Source organism: Anabrus simplex, chromosome 2, assembly GCF_040414725.1.
Source record: "Anabrus simplex isolate iqAnaSimp1 chromosome 2, ASM4041472v1, whole genome shotgun sequence".
Taxonomy (NCBI): domain Eukaryota; kingdom Metazoa; phylum Arthropoda; class Insecta; order Orthoptera; family Tettigoniidae; genus Anabrus; species Anabrus simplex.
Genome location: NC_090266.1, coordinates 276,277,355 through 276,297,545, shown reverse-complemented (window position 1 = coordinate 276,297,545; position 20,191 = coordinate 276,277,355). Strand labels below are relative to the sequence as shown.

The 20,191-nt window shown below is 38.7% G+C and overlaps 1 protein-coding gene across 1 annotated transcript in view; it reads left to right on the top strand.

Annotated features, from left to right (window-relative positions):
- The window catches only part of LOC136863512 (cell adhesion molecule Dscam1), a 938,330-nt gene that overhangs the window by 638,284 nt on the left and 279,855 nt on the right, over positions 1–20,191 (top strand). Inside the window, exon 17 of the mRNA XM_068225977.1 lies at positions 3,966–4,097. Coding sequence (XP_068082078.1) covers positions 3,966–4,097 — 132 coding nt within the window. The remainder of the gene's footprint in view (positions 1–3,965; positions 4,098–20,191) is intronic.

Below are 20,191 nucleotides of genomic sequence, written 5' to 3'. Positions count from 1 at the left end.
GCAGGATGTACAAAGATATTTCACTCTTGAAAGTAGACTTCATCTGTTCATCTCGAATCCCCAACAACCAGGGTGTGTTCAGTGAGTGTGCACAGAACGATAACGACAGCAGAATATCAAGAGGAAGCTCCGTATTAGTTTGTAAACGTACATAATTCAGTGTTTGTGTTACTCTATGGAAATAAGTATTAGTTTGTGATTGTTACCACCAAGCTCGATAGCTGCAGTCGCTGAAGTGCGGCCAGTATCCAGTATTCGGGAAATAGTGGGTTCAAACCTCACTGTTGGCAGCCTTGAAGATGGTTTTCCGTGGTGCCCCATTTCCACACCAGGCAAATGCTGCGGCTGTACCTTAATTGAGGCCACGGCCGCTTCTTTTCCACTCCCAGCCCTTTCCTGTCACATCGTCATCAGAAGACATATCTTTGTTGGTGCGACGTAAAACAACTTATATTAAAAAAGTTATTGTTACCCAAAAATTTGGACATAGTTTTCTAATGACAGGATGTGTTTAAAATAAGATTCTGGAAGATACTTATGCACAGTACTGTGAAAAATATTTACACTTCTTCATAAATAATTTTAGTGAAAAAATTAATATTAAATTAATTGTCTTTCGAAATGTTCGACTTAAATATGAAATGACACTGTATTCGTGTTAAAATTAGTGTTACTGTGCCATATAACAGGTAAAACATAGTGGATAATTGAAGTAAACTTCCTAATAATAAATTCAGGTAGCGAGTTTTGTAAAAATACTAGAAATGTGTTAATATATTGTACGTAATAATACAATTTAATTCTTTGTTCCGAATACCTTCGTCTATTCCATTGTAATATTCAAATACGTTATATACATATATATATATATTAATTTTCAAAATCATCATTTCATGAGTGTACAGTATTTGAAAACGACTATACCCATATAATGATGATATCTTAAAAATAAAAAACAGCTTTCCTGAGCTTTTTTTTTTTTTTTTTTTTTTTTTGCAGATAACAAGTTTTGTGAAGACATCGCTCAAATGAAATAGAGAAACCTATTTTAATTTCTCTGAAGTCATGTGTCTTGTTCTGTATAGTAAAAGTTTACCTTGTCAGTAAACGCCCCATAGGTGACAAGGACTGAAGGTGTGATGCGACGTTGGCTAAGAGCCTAGATCGGACGTTCAGTACCAGGGTGTTGGTAATGTGATGAGTAGGGCTCGGATGTTTAGGAAAAGTCTTATTTTTTCTTTGTCTCTAGTTTCTTGTCTGATTGGATTTCGGTGCAAATCAGCTGATTATTATCACAGTTAAGTGATTTGTATTTGTTATATAAATGGATATTGTGGCTATTTTTTGTCATAATGTCATATTTTGAGCTATTTTCGTACAAGCATCATATTTCGGCGATATGACGACAACTGTAGCTGTGGAAAATCATCTTCAACTTACCTAATATGAACTAGTACTCACAAAACTGCATCTCGGTATCATATCTGCAGTTAATACAAGTGGAATACTCTGCCTTTTCTTTCAAGATTGCGCACGAATTGTTTTCCAACAGTTTGTCAGAAAGTCCGGTACATATATTTTTAAGTCGAACTTCGGAATTATATCGAGTGCAATTACTCGTTTAGAAGCTGCTATCTTAGAAATCCATGCAAGTATCGAAATTGTGAGAAGTGTTGAACTTTCAGTACAACAATCACATGGAGTATTTGGCGTTAGTGTAAAACGTAAACTTCAAACCGAGCTTAATCGAAATGACGGTTTTCACAGTGTGTGCTAGATAAATGATGTTCTTAGAGGAGAAAGTACCAGTACACTTCAAGATGAGTGCGTACTCGACCGCAGTGATCTAACACTATTCAAATATGCACCAATAACGTGTTGTGACATAGAAAGGAGCTTCTCTTCTTACAAGAATGTGTTAAGTGATAATCGGAGGTCTTTCGCGCTTGATGCTTTGAAGATGAATCTTGTCGCACACATCAATTCCACCTGCGGAGAACAATGAACAAGGTATATGAGTTTGCACTATAGGCGCTGCCGCCCTACTATAATGTTATGGAAGACATCCACTTAATTTGTGGTGCTCAAATTAATCTTCAACACATTTGAGTAATATTAATGAAATTTGGGCTCAAATGCTCCAAAATATTGATTTCTACTTTTCTCATATTTCAAACCACCAATGCAGGGTGAAAAATTATATTGAATTTTAAAATGTTGTGCGATCTGATCATCTGAGCGATGTTAGTAATTTATAGGTTTGTATTTACAAACGTTGATAAGTGAATCAAGAACAATAACTGCTAAACATGTGTATTCAAAAAGTTAATATGAAAGTAAAGGATAGAGAATTTAGTTAACAAATATGTATCAAAGGAATTGCCTTTTCAATTGATAACTTTTCAAAATGGCAATATTTAATCATTTTCGGGTCATATTCTGCCTTTTTTACGCCATATTTCGTCACTTTTGAGGTCATATTTGCTTGCTTATTTCGGCTATTTTTAGGTCTTAAACATCCGAGCCTTAGTGATGAGTAAATGTTTAAATATTGATATAAGTTAGTGGTAATAAGATAAATGTAGCAATATCTGTAGAGAATATTTTGAGATACAAGTATAGGTACTTGAGAACTGTGTAACTTTTTGAGGTTCCCCTTGATTTTCATTCTTTTATATTTGATCCGTTTGTTAAAAATCGTTCAAAAATTTGCTTTTGTAAGGGTTGTATCAAAGTATTTAATTTCTGTACAAAATTTGTTAAATGGCATATTTCAATATCTCCCTTAATGGAGCAGTCAAGCGAAGGAGTAAAATATCCAGACTAGAATGTAACACTGAGTGATTAATATTGATATGTATTTCTGATTAAATAGTACATAAAACTTAAATATCAGTAATCATCGTTATTGATAACATTAATAATTTGCAGCCATTACATATTGTTTTCTACGTACTGAACGTCTAGAGTGGGATGCGCAAAGTACGACTTCATTGATTTCCAGTATCAGTAGTGAAAATGAACAAGAAAATGATGAATGAAGTCATGCATAGGAAGGTGGGAAGTTGTATGGGAACACATATTAAGATAAACACTATGAAAGATCAGTGTGAGAAGAGGGAGCAATAGAAAGAAGGTACAATATATACGTAAAACCGACAGTGTATAAAGATGTGGAGATTGTAATTAATTGCCCTTTTGTGTTTGTACGTTTTTCCTCCCTTATTCTTTCTATTGCTCTCTCTTCCCACTCCGATCTTATATTTGATCCATTTGTTAAATTTCGTTCAAATATTTGCTTTTGTAAGGGTTGGATCAAAGTATTTACTTTCTGTACAAAATTTTCTAAATGGCATATTTTAATATCTCCCTACCCAATTTTCACTATTCCTAATTATGACTTGGTTTGGAAAATCACATACTTGCCAGTAGTTCGTCTGATGAAGTAATCTTTCTACAACAGGGAATTTTGCAGTATATATAGACTCTTATATCCTCAGCTACTACGTCATTAACTATATTAATATGTATTTCTGATTAAATAGTACTCAAAACTAAAATATCAGTAATCATCGTTATTAATAACATCAATCATTTACGGTCATTACAATGTTCGAGTATTTCAGTAAAGGTAAGACTTCAAGGAGATTCCAGTTTTCTACTTATATAATAGGTGTGATCTTAATACTTTCCGTAAAGTATGCTGCGTCGAATGGACTGTGTTGTAGCAAAATTATTGCAATATTTGTTAGTTTTTATAAGATAGTAAACCATTCAATATAGTTTTTGTAGATGTTTTCATAAATTATTGTGAGCATGAAATTTTATGTTGAATTTTGAACATTATAGTGCTACACTGATAAAGAGTTATCTTGAACATTTATTCATTTTTGAAGCGTTAATACATCACCTCTATACTTATGTGGCACTACTCCCCATTGCACTGAACCCGTTAATTATTTCAGATGTCCCTGACGCTCCATCTGATGTTCGAGTTGAAGAGTGCAGTAGCCGTTCAATGAAAGTCGTCTGGAATGAGCCCTTAGATGGAAACAGCCCGATCTTATATTATGCTGTATCCTACACCGACAATGCAGGTAAACTTCCTTGACAGCAATATTTAAGCAACTGCAGAAAATAGTTCCAAAGCAATGCTTTCAGTTTAATTAATAAATCACGAAATATTCCTGATTGGATAAATTGGACTGTAGCCTCTGTGTGAACTGGAATCATACCATTCACACCATTGCCACATAGAACCATACAACAACAACATTGCCCCCAAAACCAGGCTACCGCCATACAGGATGATACGCCAAGGTGATCGATGGTATGGGACGTTTTCAGTCTAGAGTCAAATGCTACGATTCTCTCAAAGACTTTCTTCACTAACGGAAGAAATACACTATCTACGCAAAAATCGGAGACAACTTTGAATGGTCGCCTAACTAATTATCTACACTCCTAATTAATAAACAAAAATAATAAGCTAACACTAGTAGACAATATCCCTGTCAAGAAAGCCAAGAATAACGGCCGAGAGGATTCGTCGTGCTGACCACACGACACTTGACAATCTGCAGGCCTTCGGGATGAGCAGCGGTCGCTTGGTAGGCCAAGGCTGTTGCGCCATGGGGTTTGGTTTCTTTGGTTTTAGTAGACAATATCACAACCAACAACAAAATTAAACAGATGTCGGGTCGGGAATCGAACCCACATCCCCACATCACAATGAACCCGATGACCAAATCACGAGGCAGAACCCGCTCTCGAATTCAGACATCGAACATGAAATAAATCTCAAATAACACATTCAAAAATATGTACCGAGCTTGATAGCTGCAGTCGCTTAAGTGCGGCCAGTATCCAGCATTCGGGAGATAGTAGGTTCGAACCCCACTGTCGACAGCCCTGAAAATGGTTTTCCGTAGTTTCCCATTTTCACACCAGGCAAATGCTGGGGCTGTGCCTTAATTAAGGCCACGGCCGCTTCCTTCCCACTCCTAGCCCTTTCCTGTCCCATCGTCGCCATAAGATCTATCTGTGTCGGTGCGACGTAAAGCAACTAGCAAAAAAAAATAGCAAAAATATGTACACACACTACAAACAGAAGTGTAAACAATAAACACATACGACTGGCTGTATTTCATGGAACAAAAAAATAAATCTTGTGTGACGGAAAATCCAGGGTTTGCCTTGGACTTCGAACCGGTGGTCTCCAAGATGCCACCGACAAATGGGTCTCTGAAAATCCCTATCCAAATTATTCAAAGGATCAACACACAATACCATTCAGGTGTTCCAGTTACTCAATTTCTTTACAGAGATAATCGTGAAGGAATTAAAAGGAAATCTTCTAAATGCGATCGTATATTTGCGAACCCCTAAGCTTCCCCGTAATGATGCACAGGCATGATTGGCAGAATTCTTTCTTACGAGAGTGGCCAGGTTTCCCCCTCTCAACAGAATCATAAATCACAACGTCGCAGAGCCGTGCTTGTAAATGCTGGCTGGAGACCCTTCATTTTAAACGTTCTCAAAGCGAGGCAATCATTCTCCCTGAGAAAACATTGTGGTAAATATATATCATTTCAACCAATATCCTCTTATCGTATTCAAAAGCTTCATTCGCTTATTTATTTTCTGCCAATTTACAACTCTTTAACTCACATCAAGCCGCTATTCATATTTTCAGTGTCACATCCATACACATGGAATACCGGGTTTACTACTAGTCGATCGCATAGAAAAATCAGCCTAGGGTTTCCCTACAAACTTGAACGCAAACAAAAAATTTCAAATGGATATGAGTTTATTCTTATTTTTCTTCTGTTATGACCGCATATTCTAATTTGAAAGGAAAATATATACTTCTTGACAAAGAAGGAATACTCTATCTAAAATGTGAGGACGTCCGTTCGAGTCCAGGCTTGTCACAAATCACACAAACTGATACAGCCATCCCTATCTTCTACTCATGCAAATTTACTTTAAAATCAGAGTGTATTGCTACCCCACAATTATCATACCAATACTGGCATTTTGAAGACACTACCGTCACGCATTACCAATATAAATTGAATATTCCATATAAAGAAAGATTAAAATTTTACCGTATGAAATCTTCAATAAAACAAATCAATATTTTTCGGATATTTCATCTACAAATCCATGCACAAATTTTACTTTTTAAATGAACATTTTATAGGCTCGAGAATTTATCCCATAATCCAGAATTTCCGTTCCCAATTAGATAAACATGATTTAATTCAATATTAAGACCACTCACAAGCCTCTCCCTAATTCAAAAACACATGCATTTCACATTTACTATCCTATCTTACGTGATCTACATATTTACATAAAATAACCCGCATTTACTAGGATAGTATTTGCAATTTAATGTATTCATCTTCATGTCGAGAAATCCATGGCTCGGGCCTTGGGAAGGCCCTTGGCGACGCTTAACCCATCATGGTACTAGCGAGGATCACTGGTTCAAATCCTCTTCTGGCCCTCTTGAGCGCCTTCATAATCCTGGGGTCGTCTTCACTGGAACAAGTCTAATGTTAATTACGTTCAATTAAATTACGTCATTCGCCAACACAGTTTAAAAAACTCTAATACAGTTCCCGCGGTCGTCTTTAGAGCGATACAATCGTCCTGTTAGTCAAATTTTCACCTACTTTCAGTAATTTAACTTTATCTTTAACTTGAATATACTGGTACTCTTTCATACAGCGTATCGACAAAATGTACAGTAGCACTCATGAACAAAGGTAAGGTGTGTCTGCCTCCAAAACTTCACGTCTAGTCGTCCCTTCCGCATGGCCGCGGATTCTTTTATAATTTTACCCCTACACGAACAACAGACGGCGAACGGTCCCCACCACATTTTGCATCTCAGCCATTCTACGAGTTCTGTAACACTGGCGATGCGGTTAAACGTGTAGCTCAGAATTCTAAGTGATTTGGTTGAGTGCAGAAAACAAATCGATCGGTAGTTTATCTGATATTTACCATGAAATGCGATGCCTCTTCGGGGAAATTTTCAGTATAACAAATCTCAGCTAGCGTGGGTACGCTACTGGTGCTTATATAACCTTCTCGTGGCCTAATTTTCACACGCTGAAATTTTACAAACAATTATAATTTTGGCAGAGGTCTACTATAAAAAGATATGACATGCCAAGGTTTCCCTTACTAATTAATGCGCTTATCTCGAAATCTTGCAACACAAATCAAGCTTGCAGGTTGACATTACCGTGTTTCGACCATTTCTAGTGGGCGGAGTTATTGCTATGTATTTACCTTCCTTGTCATTTTCATAGCTCGCTCTCTTTCTGGGGATCTCTCCAGCTATGACGTACTTATATTTGCACCACCAAGTCGGAGATGTTGTGCAGTCTGATGCAACTTGACTTCGACATGGACAAAGGAGCCTGACAAAACTTTCCACTGCACAAACCAATTTTCAATTAATTATATGTATGACCGATACGGCTATAGTATGTGTGTGTGAAGTGAACTATTTGAATAAAGTTACTTGAGCACAGTACAAGCAACACTAAATGGAGTATAAACTTCCTAGCTATTTCGTTTTTAACATTCATGTAATATGTATTTTGTATCTGTATAGCACATGGCAAATAAGAATGTTAATAACACCCACAAGTACATGCAGGTTGGAATGTATAAAAACCAGAGTAAAAATCATTTACTTAATCTGAGACTCACATACCACCACAAATGTCTGAAAAAGAATCACGGAAACCTTTGAATCAATCAATTGATTGATAGAACTCACTGCGACTCCCTTGAGTGCCCACCGGTGCACCCAAGTGGATAATTAAGAGTAGGACCACCAACCCTAAGGTCCTATTTCCCGTATCTGCAGGTTGGTACTTCCTATTTTCGACGTCATGGGCTTGCGATATTGTAGACATGGTATATTACGTCGCTGTGACTTTGTGCCATATTTTCCAGTATTTCAGGAAAGGTAGGAGTGTTGAAGAAATTGGAGTAATTGAAATGTGGTGTTGGCGAATTGACTTACCATTGATCGGTGGGTTTAAAAGGGTTTGAGACTAATTTTAATTTCAGAAGGCACTTGCCACCTGTCTGGCTCGCATTAAGGACTACAAGGAGATTAGCTACGGCGTGTGGTATTTCTGAGATGGGCATGCAATATTTCTCGCATGGCGAGTATTCAGTTCACAAGACGACAGGTTCGATATCAAAGAGAATCCTATACCTTGACCATTAAGGAAGAATGAAAGATGAATCATCACGGTAGGAGAACTTCATATGCTCTGATTCATAGTTAAATGTATGTCACAGTGTTAAATATTATATTATATTATATTGTATTATATTATATTATATTATATTATATTATATTATATTATATTATATTATATTATATTATATTATATTATATTATATTATATTATATTATATTAAACATGTGTATTTGGCAGTCTGAAAAGCTTTTAAGTTACATTTTACTAGTACACTGCTTGTAAATTATGTTAAAACTGTTAAGGTCTGCAGTAGACTGAACGATGTGGCAAGCTTTTCTCTAGCACCTCTCTTGTTCAGGAGAATATTGTCGCGTTCTAGTCTGTCCTAAATCGAGAACATCGAAACTCAAGTCGTTCAGTTTGTGATGTTTTTTGTTCCAGGCAGAGCGGTAGGAATATTTGTAGGGACCATAGCAGAACCGTGCGTACACGGCTTCCCGACGTTTCGCAAAGTTAAATGACTTTGCGCGTGACTCCACGAACTACAAATTCGCTTGGACCAAGAACGGGAAGATCTTCATGAGGAAAAATGAGGACAGCCCGATACTGCAAATCAAGACTAGCTGACTTATCAGCAGCTCCTACGAAGCAGAGAGACTGGGAAGGAAGTGGCCGTGGACTGAAGTACAGCGCAGCATTTGCCTGGTGTGAAAACGCATGAACAGAAATGGTGTCCTGATATAAACAAAGCATGGCGTTCCCCCACCTCCTCGCTTAACGCATTGCTGCAGGTAGACAGCCTACTACAAGACTGTGGCCTTAAACACTACCCCTTGACTCCCTCCCCACCTTTTCAATACTTGAATGGGGCAGTGGTAATTGTTTATGTCGGGACACAATTTCTGTACATGGGTGTACACTTCCCCTATCGCGTTCCGTGCAGCACATTTATTTGGAACGAGTTGTAAAATGTTGCATCTGCAGCTCAGTGGAGTTTCAGTCCAGAAAATTTGATGAACTGCTACAGCATAATAGTGAACTTAAAAAGTGCATAGACCATTTAACCAGCGAAGTGAACAACAGCAAGGCTGAAAATAGTGCTGTCAAAGAACAAAATAATCATTTGAAGGATCAAATCAATGATCTTGAATAATATTCTAAGAATTATAATTTAGAAATCGCCGGCATACCAATCTCTTAGGATGAGAATATATGACATAGTAACTCAAATTGCAGGTGCAGTTGGAGTAAAAATTCAATCTGACCAGGACATTGAATATTGCCACTGACTCCCAGCGGCTACAGATAAGGACGGAAGGAAGAAGATTCCTCTCATAATCGCGAAATTCTATTCGTGTAAAACAAAAAAAGCATGATCATGGACAAAAAAAAAACCATGGGAAACTCCTCTGTGAAGATATTAAAGTCAGTGGTGACACAACTGTATATTTAAATTTAAATGAACATCTAACAAAACAGAACCAAAATCAATTTTGGCTAGCCAGAAGTACGAAACACTACACTGAGGGAATGAAATGCAATTGTACTTGCTCATTAAATATTGGGTTCTATCAATTTTGCCACTACTTTATTAACAGCCCTCATATGTGTATGTTTCTTAAGGATTATGAAATTAAAAATAAAATGAAAATGGTTGAAAACAACATTGATTCTTTATTGCACAATTCGCTTTAAGTCGCACCGCACTGATAGGTCTTATGCAGACGATATTATAGGAAAGGGCATCTTTCAGGATTTGCTGCATGTTGTTCACAGCTTCACATAGGCTTGTATTGTCCGCTTTGATTTTATAATGCTGAAAAGTGTATGGAGGCGATTTAGCAGAAGTAGGGTTATGTTTCCGTGGTGTAGAGGTAGCGGGCCTGCCTCTTATCCGGAGGCCCCGGGTTCGATTCCCGGCCAGGTCAGGGATTTTTACCTGGACCTGAGGGCTGGTACGAGGTGCACTCAGCCTACGTGATTAGAATTGAGGAGCTATCTGACGGTGAGATAGCGGCCCCGGTCTAGAAAGTCAAGAATAACGGCCGAGGGGATTCGTCGTGCTGACCTCACAACACCTCGTAATCTTCAGGCCTTCGGACTGAGCAGTGGTCGCTTGGTAGGCCAAGGCCTTTCAAGGGCTGTAGTGCCATGGGGTTTGGTTTGGATTGTTTGCATTGTTTACAATGCCATAAAATTTCCCCCGAATTTGACAGCATTGTCTTAAAAACAGCATTTGAAACACGCGCACAGATTAAATGGAACTTTTCACTACACACTGCACTGTACGACCAAGCAAAGCTCACAGAAGGAAGAAGTGAAGGGAACTGCCTACTTGCCTTATATACACAACACCACAGATCGAAATGCCAAGGTCCTCCGCAAACACAATATAAAAACCGTGTTTGGCACCGCCACTGAAATTGCTCACAGTCTGAGTAAAACCAAGGACAAGTTGTCCCCACTTTAACATCCTGGCGTATACGAAATTTCCTGTACTTGCGTTAAGGTATACATCAGCCAAACATGCCGGTCCATTGGTACCCGTATCAAAGAACATGAACGTAGTATTCGTCTCAACCAACCAGACAAACCGGCTATAGCTGTGCACGTTCTATCGTCGGGTCATGATGTCATGTTCCAAGATGCTCAAGCTCTTACCCACACATGACACTACAGGTCCAGGATTATACGAGAAGCTGTGGAAATACGTAGAAATCCTAACAATTTCAACAGGGACACCGGCTATCAATTAAGTAATACCTGGTTGCCAGCCATTAAGAATTTACGTATGTAGTTCCCTGCCCGGTCCCTTCACTATTGTTATTTCGTCTCGGTGTTTCCCAAATTCGTACGTTCCTCGTCGCCAGATGTTTCATTCCAGGCTTGTGTCTATATCATACACCTGCCAATGTCATGTGTTATGCAAACACGTTATGTGAACAGTTTAGACTGATTGTGATGGTTCGGTCAGCTTCCGCTTCGTTACCACGTCCTGGGGGCCATCTGGTGGCGAATGAACGTACCATTTTCCACTTCTATTATAACGTCCAAATTTAAAGTGTCATTGTTTAAGAAGCCTTTCTCGTGGACAGTCGAGATTTTTTCTGAGGACGCAGAGCACAGTTCCCTGCAAAACGTTAAGAATTTCGCCTTATTTTCTTGACACGGCATAAGCCCAAAAGCCTATACAGTATCATGTCTTTAAATACGGGCCGTGAAATCATTAATGACAACGTCTTTTATCATTGTTGATCACTATGTATTTTTCTTCAAAATGTCGTGAACACAGGAAACTGTGCTTTGTCGGAAACCATTTATCACGTTTCATATTTATTACCCATTGTTTCGTGAGTTCCTTATCTTTCAGGGGGAACCTACGAGAGAAAAGCATGGATTGATTTACAAACATTGGCAACGGGGAAACAAACTCTGCTAATGACCAAAAATTGCATTCTTTACTAAAAAACTTACCTGAAATATGATATATCCTTTGAGCTGCCCCTACGGAACGTGCAGTTGATGGCTGCACCATAGGCGGCATAATTTATGCAGTTAATTTATCTGATTCAGTGCAATAATCCACGATAAGAACACACCATAACAAGAATAAACCGTAAACACAGGCGGATATAATATGGCGTCGTTATTTCACTTGGCACCACCTAGAGCGCTGTAGGGGGCCGATGACCTTCGATGTTAGGCCCCTTAAAACAACAAGCATCATTATCAGAGCGCTGTAGCAGACGTGTAAACCACTCTACAGTCCTCTTTATAATAGATCGTTGCTATAGTGTATTCGGTTCTACTTCGTGTAACCGTTACCTACGAGATATACAAGGCCGGGACATAGCTACTAATTTGTCGCTAAAAAAGCGGTCCGACCGTGTTCACGGTTTGGCCGCTAGATGTCAGGTTTCCGTTCTGTTCTTGGCGGACTTTAACATTGTGATATGCGGAGTAATTGTGATGCTGTGTTGATTTGGTGCAATTTATTGCGAATATTGTTTCTGTCGGTGAGTGTCCCTGAGGTTGAGAAGAAGGTGCACTGTTGTTTATCTCTCTGTATTTCGGATGACACTAAAAAAGCAGGAAAACTGACGTTCCACAGTTTCCCTTCCGACTAAAGTTTAAGGGAGAAATGGAAGCAAACTATTTCTAGGCAAGGTGATATAGTAGGATCTCTTTAGGTACCTAGCAATTCTTCTCATAAAACAGATATCAGTGTAAGCACATCAGTCAAACTTAATTCTGTTTTCATTGTGTATCCTGTTCACAAACAGGACAATGTCAAACGCAGGAAGCGTCCAGCTCCCAAAAATGATGTATTGTCATCAAAATTTAATAAAAGTTCCGATTCAAATAACGATAAACATACCATATCTTCAGACATCAGTCACAAACGAAACAGGAGTACAAGTCTCGTTTCTATATCAGGGAAAGTCTACGAGTATCTCTCTTAAATCTAAAAAATATTACAGAAAACAATCTGTAAATTGAGAAGTAGCATACGGGTAATAAAATCAGAAAAAAAGTTTTACGGTATCAGAACTTGACCAAAAAGCAAATCAAATTGAAAAGCATGCTAAAATTGGTCATGTTCAGTCTTCAGCCCTAAGGCTGGTTGGATCCTCAACAGCTCTGCCATCAGCTGTCATAGATGGCCTAGGCATCACTGAAGAGGCGTACTAGGGATCATGTAGGAGCTTTATTCCTGTTAGAACGAAATTAATTTTCTTCTTCTTTCTTCATCCGTTTACCCTCCAGGGTCGGTTTTTCCCTCGAACTCAGCGAGGGATCCCACCTCTACCGCCTCAAGGGCAGTGTCCTGGAGCTTCAGACTCTGGGTCGGGGATACAATTGGGGAGGATGACCAGTACCTCGCCAGGCAGCCTCACCTACTATGCTGAACAGGGGCCTTGTGGAGGGATGGGAAGATTGGAAAGGACAGGCAGGGAAGAGGGAAGGAAGCGGCCGTGGCCTTAAGTTAGGTACCGGCATTTGACTGGAGGAGAAGTGGGAAACCACGGAAAACCACTTCGAGGATGGCTGAGGTGGGAATCGAACCCACCTCTACTCAGTTGACCTCCCGAGGCTGAATGGACCCCGTTCCAGCCCTCGTACCACTTTTCAAATTTCGTGGCAGGGCCGGGAATCGAACCCGGACCTCTGGGGGTGACAGCTAATCACACTAACCACTACACCACAGAGGCGAACACAAATTTAATTTTACGGGAAGAAAAAAAAGAAATACGGTGAAACGACGCTAAATATTCGCGTAACGGGCATAACATCACTCACCAAACAGCGGCTTCAATACGAATGTCAAAATATCAGATGTGCGGAGGAAAAGATTGGATCGCTGATAATTGGTGAAAGGGCGATTAAACACAAAGTTATTTATGACCGCAATCTCGATCCGCTTATCGGATACTCTGAGGCACAATTAAAGGAATCGGTAAGAAGTGACAAACTCGCTATCAGATTTCTCTGCTTCTTTCGTGAATTACTTATTTCGTTTAAGCATATTGTAAGAAATACGTTGTAGAAAATAAGTCAAACAATTGCTCTTGGTCTGTCTTTGATCTCATATCTGTTTGCTGCCTTCTGAAATTACTAGTTTTAATGAATTTCTATAGGTTTTCATATTCGAACGTGTTGCAATGAGCGGGCGAGACCAAGGTCTGTCTAGGAAGGTCAAGTCACGAATGCTACTTATCTTATGGAGCCGCCATATTGGGTCTTTAATGGAGCGTAACCAAAGGCAAGTGTATTCGAATTTAGAGGATTTCGGTGCCGTACATTGAAAGAAAAACAAAATACGAACTATTTTTCATAAAGAATTTAACTGGCCATCTACTGGTTATGTATATATAACTGTATAACACTTAAATGATATGAATACATTCACAGCTATTTGAATAGGAAGATAATTAACAGAGCCTGTTCTTTTTTTTTTTTTCTTTTTTGAGAAACAAGAATCAACAGAAAAGCTCATGTTCTTCTCTTTTACTTCCTTACAACTTGGTCTTACTGTGTTTCATATTAATATCATCTGTCAAATACGTAATCTTATTGACAGAAACATAGAAATCTGTACAGTACCTGTGTATCGGTACATGAAATACTGAACTTGAAGTACTGTAATTAAAGTACTAAAATACAGTTGTAATAAATTACCTTCAGCGTTTTCTTTATTAAGAAAGTAATTACCGATACTGCGTTTCTAAAAGGTTACCCCAGTACGTTGACAAACGCTGAATGCCTCTTGAGTTGAGTGCATTAAATTATGTACCGGTATGGTTACTCTTCTTATCCATTCATGTGGTATTTCTTTGGGTTCTAAGACAAAAATATTCTGCACATATGCTACAAGAGTGATGTTCTTAGCTACTCTTAACTGTTTTATTGATAACCCATGCAGCTATATAGTAAAAAGTGGTGGTGGTGATTATTGTTTTAAGAGGAAGTGCAACTGGACAACCATCCTCTATAAACACTAATCAGAAGGAAACAAATGGAAGGGGTCCAACACTTCGAAAAATGAAGGTATCGGCAAAAGAAAGATGAAGACCACAAAGTGCGTAGAAATGAAAAACTTCCTAGGCCTCGAATGCGCTAATGCCGTCGCGGTCGGAAAAGAACAAGTGTTCACCAGGGGAGTTCGGGTGGGCTAGCATAGTGAAAGTAATGTCAAGACTCAGCTAAAAGCCTCGTGGTCACAACCCAAAATAGATTTCCCCCTGTGGGTGGGGGCAATAGAACAACACCCACACCGGGCGAGTTGGCCGTGCGCGTAGAGGCGCGCGGCTGTGAGCTTGCATCCGGGAGATAGTAGGTTCGAATCCCACTATCGGCAGCCCTGAAAATGGTTTTCCGTGGTTTCCCATTTTCACACCAGGCAAATGCTGGGGCTGTACCTTAATTAAGGCCACGGCCGCTTCCTTCCAAGTCCTAGGCCTTTCCTATCCCATCGTCGCCATAAGACCTATCTGTGTCGGTGCGACGTAAAGCCCCTAGCAAAAAAAAAAAACAACACCCACGGTATCCGCTACCTGTCATAAGAGGCGACTGAAAGGGGCGTCAGGAGCTCCTAACTAGGGAGCGTGGGTTGGCGACCACGGGGCTCTTAGCTGAGTCCTAATATTCATGCAAATAATAATAATAATAATAATAATAATAATAATAATAATAATAATAATAATAATGGTTAAGAAAATTAAAGCCATTGGTAGACACGATTCCATAAGAAATAGAAATTCAGTCACTATTAAGTTGAGCTAACCTAGGTTAGGCTATTTTAGGGATTACATTAGAATATTATGTTAGGCTACGATACGTTAAATCACAGTAGTTGGTTAGTGCGATAGAAGCGAGTGTTGTGATCTATAAGTATTTGTCCAACCATATAATGTACTCTACAGAATATTTAAGATGAGTGCAATTTAGCTGTAATTAATAACTACAGTACAGTATAAGACTGTTATTATCAAGAATTTTTTAATGATGGCAAGCTGGACATAAATTGTTGGTTTGAAGTGATAGGCCTATTGTTTGTTGTGATTGTAATTGGTAAATGAACAGGAACAAGCATTTCAAATATCTGTGAAACATTTCCACGTTGCATGTAGGTTTAGAAAGATTACTGTCTGTAGTTTTACATGAAAAGGAATGGAATGAAATGGCGTATGGATTTTAGTGCCCGGGAAAGTCTGAGGACAAGTTCAGCTCGCCAGGTGCAGGTCTTTTGATTTGACTCCGTAGGCGACCTGCGCGTCGTGATGAGGATTAAATGATGATGACGACGACACATACACCCGGCCCCCGTGCCAGCGAAATTGACCAGTTAGGGCCTATGGTTAAAATTCCTGAACCTGCCAGGAATCGAACCCGGGACCCCTGTGACCAAAGTCCAGCACGCTAACCTTTTATCCATGGAGCCGGACATGAAAGGGAAATGTTCATAAACATCAGTACTACTATTACACATTTCCTGTCACTTGTCTTGCTTGTTTTGAAAGACAATTCTCTTTCTTTGGGATGTTTCCTATTATATGTCAAAGACTTGGGTGGATTAGGGACGTTGAAAATTGTTGGGACGGAATTCCACTTGAGTAGTTTCCGTCCATCCATCCTTTTTAGTTCAAATTGCGAATCTTCAAAATGATGCTAGAAGAAAGTACATAATAAGACCTATAAATATAAAACATCGTTCATATAAACATACTATTCTTCAGGAATAATACGAATGTATAACTTCACTAACCTCGCACAAGACGGAATTATCTGTAGGTTGCCATTTGTCACGCCTAGTGTTTTGTACCCACTGAGCTCTCCTTTGCTTATCTCTCGGGAAGCGGAACACTCTAATTCCGTCAGAGGTCTTATTTTGACAATTTAATGCGGCGCAGTATCCCATTTTCCTTCAAAATACAAGTAATAACTCACATCGGGCACGCCCAAAGACTTTAAAGATACTTACGATAATACGATATTTGAGACACAATATGGCCGCCGCCGCAAAGGATTGTGGTAGCGTGACCAGCCCTCCCTAGACAGACCTTGGGCGAGACAGATCAGTAAAGAGAACTCTAGCGGCACTTGCCGGAAGTATCTCGAGGACGAGTGTAGTGTGCTGTCTTTCCCGGCCGTGTGTATCTCGTAAGCAACGGTGTAACTGAGAGCGGTAAAGTTTGTTGTCTTCGGGGATTATTCCGTTCGTCGCACTGGCTAGCCTGAGTCTGCTCTAACGAACTTCAGTTGTTTGTGGGCTATCTTGCTTGTGATATTTTTCTAAGTGTAAAAACTGTTTTCCAAACAGAAAATCTGTGAAGAAACACGCTTGTGAAGAAGCTATTTGCGATGAAATTACTGAGCAAGGTACAACTAACGATTCCTATATGAGAAACGATTCCTATATGAGAAACCGAAGAATAAGCAATTAAAGCCTTCAAATCCGTTTGATATAAACATACTAAACTAACCAATACAACTCCATCTGCGTCCGGGGGTTATAAACGTCAGAAAGGGAAAGAGAAATCGACCGAGAACGCATATATTATGCCGATAGAGCAGCTGAATATTCAACCAAGGAAAGCAGAGTGAGAAGACAATAAAATAGAAGCAGTGAAGAGGAGGAAAATGATTATTACGCTGGAATGTTTTCAAAACTTGAGCAAGTTCTTACACAAACTTACTTTGGAACTATGCTTCGATTGTTTCGCCTTTTTGCCGTGCGGACGGTTAGGATAGCATCTGGACAAGACAAGACGATTGGTGATTGTGAGTGGTACAAATGACATTGCTGCAAATGAAGGTGAGGAACTAATTACGACCCTCAGAGGTAAGATTTCGAAATTACCTGACTCAAAAGTAATTGTAGTTAATGTGCCACCCAGGTATGGCCTTATAGAAGACTCGTGTGTGTGAACAAAGCTGTACATGATGTAAATATAAAAATCAAGAGATTAAGTAAGAGTTTTAGAAATGTCTATGTAGTAGATACTTTAGGTCTTGGCAGGCAAATGTTCACTAGGCATGGGTTACATCTGAATGGTAATTGAAAAGCAACTCTCTGTAGACAAATTGCTACAATTATCAACAGAGATTTGCAAACTAATATGCACTTAAGAAAACCCATACCACTAAATTGGCATATACAGGGAAACTTGCCAGAAAACCCAGATCCTTAAATCAAAATCTATGTACAAAGATCTGGGTTCCAGGGACGTTCTCAACTCATGAGTCAAATGTTACCTAATTACAACAGTCAAGTTTTAGGGAGGAAGGGGGTCTGAGATTGCTCTTGGTAAACTGTCAGAGTGTAGTAAATAAACAATTAAAATTCGGTACATTGATGGAATCTTATGAGACTGACGTGGTGATAGGAGTAGAATCATGGTTGAGAGAAGGGGTGGGTAATAGAGAAGTATTTCCAGAAGGGTATACAGTCTATCATAGAGACTGAGGAGATAAAAAGTGTGGGGGGGGGGGTGTTTATTCTGGTGAAGGAAACTTATTGTTCACATGAATGGTTTACCGATGAAAGGGGTGAAATATTAGGGATAAAACTAGTTTGTGATAACATGAAGGAGGTGGGAATTATAGGAACATATAGGCCTGGAAGAGAGGAAAGAGACATGGAAATATTTGAGAAAATAATAGATTATACTCATAAAAACAATAATAATGATATGGTAATAATTGGGGGAGATCTAAACTTGCCTGAAGTTGAATGGAATGGGGCTGCAAGTGAAGCCCATGAACAGAAACTGGCAAATAAGTTAATTTAGGAGGGAGGATTTACACAAATAGTACAAGAACCAACTCGTCTCAATAACTTGCTAGATGTATTCTTGGTTAAACCATGGGAAATTGTTGATAAAACTGAGGTAATTGACGGAATAGGTGACCATAAGGCTGTAATAATGGACGTAGGACTTGTACAAAAAATGCTTAATAAGAGGGTCACACAAGACAAGAAATTATACAGAAAAACTAAAGTTGTTGAATTTGGGACTTACCTTAAATCACAATTCAGTTGTTGGATAAGTGAAGGGAGTAATGTGGATATACTTTGGGCTAAATTTAAAGGAATCATTTGGGAAGGAGAGAAGAGATTTGTACCTGTTAAGAAGGGTAAAATGACCTCAGACCTTGTTTATTATACAAGGGAAATAAGGAAATTAAAAAGAAAATGTAGAATAGTAAACAGGAAAATTAAAGAGGGTAAGGAAAATAGAGAAACTAGAAAACAGCTAATGAGGGAACTGAATAGAGTGAAAAAGGAAGCAAAAGAGAAATATATGAATGGCATACTTCAAGAGGGTAATGACCACAAAGGGAAATGGAAAAAGCTGTATTCATATATTAGGAATCAAAAAGGAAAAGGAATCCAAATTCCTACAATGGTGGGAGAAGGGGGTGAACACTATTCAACAGGTACTGAGAAAGCAAATCTATTTAGTAGGGAATTCAGACATTCAGTGGAAGATTGTCAGGAGTTGGAAACAGTTACAGAAGATACAGAGGGAGAGACACAGAGGGAAATAAGAAGCTTCTCATTCACAAATGAAGATATTTTCAGAGAAATCCAACTGCTTCAGCAAGGAATAGCAGCCGGAAGTGATCAAATTACTGGGGAGGTATTAAAGACAATGGGGTGCTACATAGTGCCTTATTTAAAATTTCTCTTTGACTATGTCATAAATAATAGTGTAATACCAAAAGAATGGAAGGAATATATAATATAATAATACGAATTTATAAAGGAAAGGGTGATAAAAGGAAACCAGAGAACTACAGACCAAACAGCCTGACCAGTATAGTTTGTAAAATACTGGAGAGTTTAATAGCAAAGTACATCAGAGGGATATGTGATCATAAAAATTGGTTCATGACGAGCCAGTATGGATTTAGAAAGAAATTTTCTTGTGAGGAAAACTGGTGGGATTTCAGCAGGATATATCAGATCAGTTGGATTCAGGAGGCCAGTTAGATTGCATAGCCATAGATCTTTCCAAAGCCTTTGATAGAGTGGAACATGGAATATTATTAAAGAAATTGGAGGAAATAGGATTGGACATAAGGGTTATACGTTGGATAAGAACATTTCTAAATTCAAGGGTTCAGAAAGTCATAAGTAGGAAATAATATATCACAGGAAGAGAAAGTTTGGAAGGGAATCGCACAGGGTAGTATAATCGATCCTTTACTTTTCTTAATATACACAAATGATTTAGGGAACAATTTAACATCAAAAATAAGATTGTATGCAGATGATATAATTGATATAGGGAAATAAATAACATTGAGGATTGTTCAGAATTACAAAGGGACCTTGAAAGTATCCAACAGTGGGTTGAAGAAAATAATATGAAGGTTAATGGAGGCAAATCAACTGTTATAACATTTACAAACAGGAGCTTTAAAACTTAATTTGAATATAC